The 3,973-nt window shown below is 32.6% G+C and overlaps 1 protein-coding gene and 1 pseudogene across 1 annotated transcript; one reads left to right on the top strand and one right to left on the bottom strand.

Annotated features, from left to right (window-relative positions):
* LOC133294373 (mitogen-activated protein kinase kinase kinase 20-like) lies at nucleotides 1–912 on the top strand. The gene has a single exon (XM_061493026.1). The coding sequence runs from the start codon at nucleotides 1–3 to the stop codon at nucleotides 910–912; it is 912 nt and encodes a 303-aa protein (XP_061349010.1).
* A 1,188-nt stretch (nucleotides 913–2,100) lies between these two features.
* LOC133294372 (ABC transporter C family member 3-like) lies at nucleotides 2,101–3,100 on the bottom strand (annotated as a pseudogene).
* Between the last annotated feature and the right edge of the window lie 873 nt (nucleotides 3,101–3,973).

Here is a 3,973-nt window from a genome sequence, read left to right as displayed (position 1 = left end):
ATGGAAAAAAAATCAATGTTTGAATGGGAGGAGTTGAAAAAATTGAAGAAGGGCTCCAATGCAGATATCTACCTTGCTGTTATCACTGCTCCACAAGAATGGAAAGAGAATGTCGTTATTATGAAGAGTTCAAGGCCTTACTCAATGGAATCACTGCAAAAGGAAGAAAAGATAATGAGATCATTCATTGGTTGTGAAGAAATCCATCAATGCTCTTTCAGCCAATTCACTGAGGAGAAAGGTAAACTCATCTACAATCTCTCAATGGAATGTGCACTTTTTGGTTCTATGGGAGATTTAATTAGGAAGAGGGCACTCTTGGAGAGTGAAGTAAGAGTGTACACGCGTATGCTTCTCAAAGGACTTTCTCTCATTCATAAAAGTGGAATTGTTCATTGTGATCTCAATCCAGATAACATTCTTCTCTTTCCTTCATGCAACGATGAAGCAAGCTATAAAGTAAAGATTGCAAATTTTGGATTGTCCAAGACAAAAGAAGAGACAATCAAAGATAAGATCAAGTTTAGAGGGACACCGTTTTACATGTCACCAGAATCAGTTATGGGTGAGATTGAAACACCATTGGATATATGGTCTCTTGGATGCACAGTCATTGAGATGGTTACTGGGTTACCTATATGGAGTAATCTTGGAAGTAAGGCAGACTTAATGTTTAAGCTTGCTTTTCTTAAAGAAGCACCAGAGATACCTGATGGAATAAGCCACGAGTGCAAAGATTTCTTGAGCAAATGTTTCATCAAGGATCCTAGCAAAAGATGGAGCGCCAACATGCTTCTCAACCATCCTTTTCTGTTTGCTCCATATGATATGTTTAGAGGTTATGAAAGCTTTTCTATGGTTAATTCGTCATATTTCTCTTATGATTGTAATCTTGTGTCTTTCAAGGTTTAACATTCATCTGTTCTTGAATGTACCTTGGTTTTTTTTTTTTTTTTTTTTTTTTTTTCTTGTTTCTTTTCTTTGAGGTTGACGCTTCTGCATAGATGATAAAGGATAAGATATATTAAGTTAGTTATAGTTAGTTATGTCAGTTATTTGTTAGTTAGGTAGTTATTCCATTCTTCTTTTATCTGTTCTAGTCTTTCTCCTCTGCTATATATATATATATATATATAGCAGCTTGTAATCCTTTTTTTCTTTAATTCAATACATTGAGAATTGTTCAGTTTACATTCCTTGTTTTCACTCTGTGAATGAGATTTCGTTTATGTCATCAAGGTCTGATACCTTTCAACAGAGAAGCAGAAAATGCTACCGAACGTAACAGCAATGCTATGCCTTTTTTCCTTTTATTTTCGGTGTTATTCGAATTTCGAGCAGAGGATGCTCCTCAAGATAATCATATAGTTATTTATAACAATAATCTTTTTTTTTCTTATAATTATTTTAATTGGTTATCGTTTAAGGCATAACATTACATTCTGTTTTAATTGGGTAAGAGGATACATTTGGTTCTGTTTTTGTATGTTTTTTATGTTAGTGAAAAGCCCTGCGAACGAGGTAAAATTCAACACTTTTGTAAATATATTTCTCTGTTCAACACAAAAATACACCATGACAATGTGATGGCATTGTGTGTATCCAATTAATTAATCGACATATATATTACTTATATCTCTAACAATACACCTAAGTAAAAATAATTTGACACAAGTATCTATAAGGCTAAAATAAAGTTTAACCACTCACACTTACCCAAAAAAAAAAAGTGTAACCACTCAAATATTTGCCTAAGACCAGTAAGGTAGAACACCAAATCTATATAATTCTTAACAAAACATCTAATTTCAACGAGACTAATTTGAATTCAGTTTCAGTTTAATTTCCAAAACTAGAGTTTGATCTCCTTGTGTATTTGATTAAGCAGTTTGAGCTTAATTTTTTGTATTTCAACAAAAAAAGATTTATCCAAAAGAAGATTTATTCTTAAGCAGTTTCTTTGGTGAATCATATTCCTCAAGAAGCGTGCAGGATCAATATGAAGAAAAATCATATTCACTTTTCTGAGGAAAAAAAAACAAACAAACTGACAATATAGAAGAAAAAAGAAAAAATAAATGATTTTTAAATTACCTTGATTTATAAACAGAACCGTAGAATATCATAAATTAGAGAGGTCAAAACTATGGAGTCAAGCTTCCCTTCTTTCTTCCTTACTTCATCTCCAAGTTGGCACATAACTAGAGCCTATAATATTTCTTAAAATTTATGAATATGCATAACCAATACTAATGAGACAATTACTTTGTAGTGCCGTGAAAAAACAAATTACCTCCCGTCTCCAAATCTGTTCATCTGTGTACTCTTCCAGTGAGTCCAGGTTGCTTCTTACATTCCCTTCAAACATTTGTTAGTGTTGTCTATCAAAATTTGTTCAGCAACAGGTTCCACAATTCATAAAAGTGCTTCCACTAGAGTTGTTTTTCCACTTCCTGTTCTTCTCACAATGCCAGTTTTTTTTTTATCCAGCACAAGTAAAACAAGAGGCAAGTGAGGAGCATACCAAACCTACATCACACACTGCCTCATTAAGCATAGATATCATAAACTTAAACTTGGACCAAAAAGTATAACTGTAGTATTCAACTCAGAATGAAACAAGTGGATAATAACCTTTGTAAGGTACCTTTAAATCCTGGATATGAACCTCTCCAAATGAAGGCCAAGAATGATCTGGCTGGTTTTCTTTAATTACAAGAGGAGCTTCACTTGGGAAGTATTCTTTCTACAGATATAATTTTGTTCTCCAAATTGCAAAGAAATCAGATTAAATTAAATTGTAGTGCGTTCAGATTAAGCCAATATGTCACAACCAATCCCACAATTCCTTGACAAAAACAAAATTGAACTAGGAAAGGTATCAAGTTTTATGCCTTGTGTCATGAGGAGTTAAGCAAGACTAGTGATGTATGTAATTTGAACTACTCCTACCAATTGAATTTGGAAAATATATCAAGAAAACCAAACAGAAGGCAAATTTGACAGTGGATAAAATATCCAATCTGAAAGTCAGTCATTCCATTGCACAAGCACAGTATAATTTCGGTTGGGAATATCTGTCTATCAATTTCAAATTCATGTTATTAAATCTTGATTCTTGTTCAAAACAAAAATTTAAACAAAAAATTACGTTCAATAGGGTGATTTGTAAAAAAGGAATTAAAAAAATAGAGAAATCAAACTGTCAAATATCATGCACTAAGCCAAGATAAATAAGTTGTCTCTACAAAATAAACTAGTGAAAAATTATCAACATACTCTATTAGAAAGTTGCCCACTTGGGGTGGAATCAAAAAATGACAGTAGTGCATTTTATTGAAGAGCATAGTGGCTGTCTTATATAAATAAATTTAAACCTTTGTTTAAATATTTGTATAAGTAAATCTGAAAAAAATTGTATAGACTATTTAAATTTATATAATTATTTAAATATTAGATTAAACAAATCATTATTGAGCAATAATACAACTAAATTTGAGTTTGAAAAAATTGAATCAGTAAAATATCCCCTAAGTTTTGAACTAAACATCCTTAGCATACATATATAAAGTTGAAGATGGATTTCGGGAGTTCGTTGTCCTAGCAAAATGATCACGCCCTAATCTGAGATAAAGATGAAGGCAGATTTAGAGAAATTGATCATAGCAAAAAGATCACACCCCATTCCGAGATAAAGATTAAGAAGGATTTGGAGAGATGTGGCCCTAGCAAAAGAATCAAACCCCAATCCGAGATAAAGATAAAGAAGGATTTGGAGAGATGTGATCCTAGCAAAAGGATCGCACCTCAATCCGAGATAAAGATGAAGAAGGATTTGGAGAGATTGTGATCCTAGCAAAATGATCACACCCTAATCTAAGATATAGATGAAGACGGATTTGGAGAGATGTGATCTTAGCAAAAGGATCACACCCCAATCTGAGACTAAGATAAAGACAGAGATCGTGATCCA

This window comes from Gastrolobium bilobum, unplaced genomic scaffold (genome assembly GCF_033153095.1).
Source record: "Gastrolobium bilobum isolate Gb01-03AN ecotype WA unplaced genomic scaffold, APGP_CSIRO_Gbil_v1 utg52539, whole genome shotgun sequence".
NCBI classification, from domain to species: domain Eukaryota; kingdom Viridiplantae; phylum Streptophyta; class Magnoliopsida; order Fabales; family Fabaceae; genus Gastrolobium; species Gastrolobium bilobum.
This window is presented reverse-complemented; position numbering and strand designations above follow the sequence as displayed.

What these genes read in the sequence shown, in the direction of transcription:
- LOC133294373 (XM_061493026.1), top strand. Translation starts at nt 1, where the DNA reads ATGGAAAAAAAATCAATGTTTGAATGGGAGGAGTTGAAAAAATTGAAG.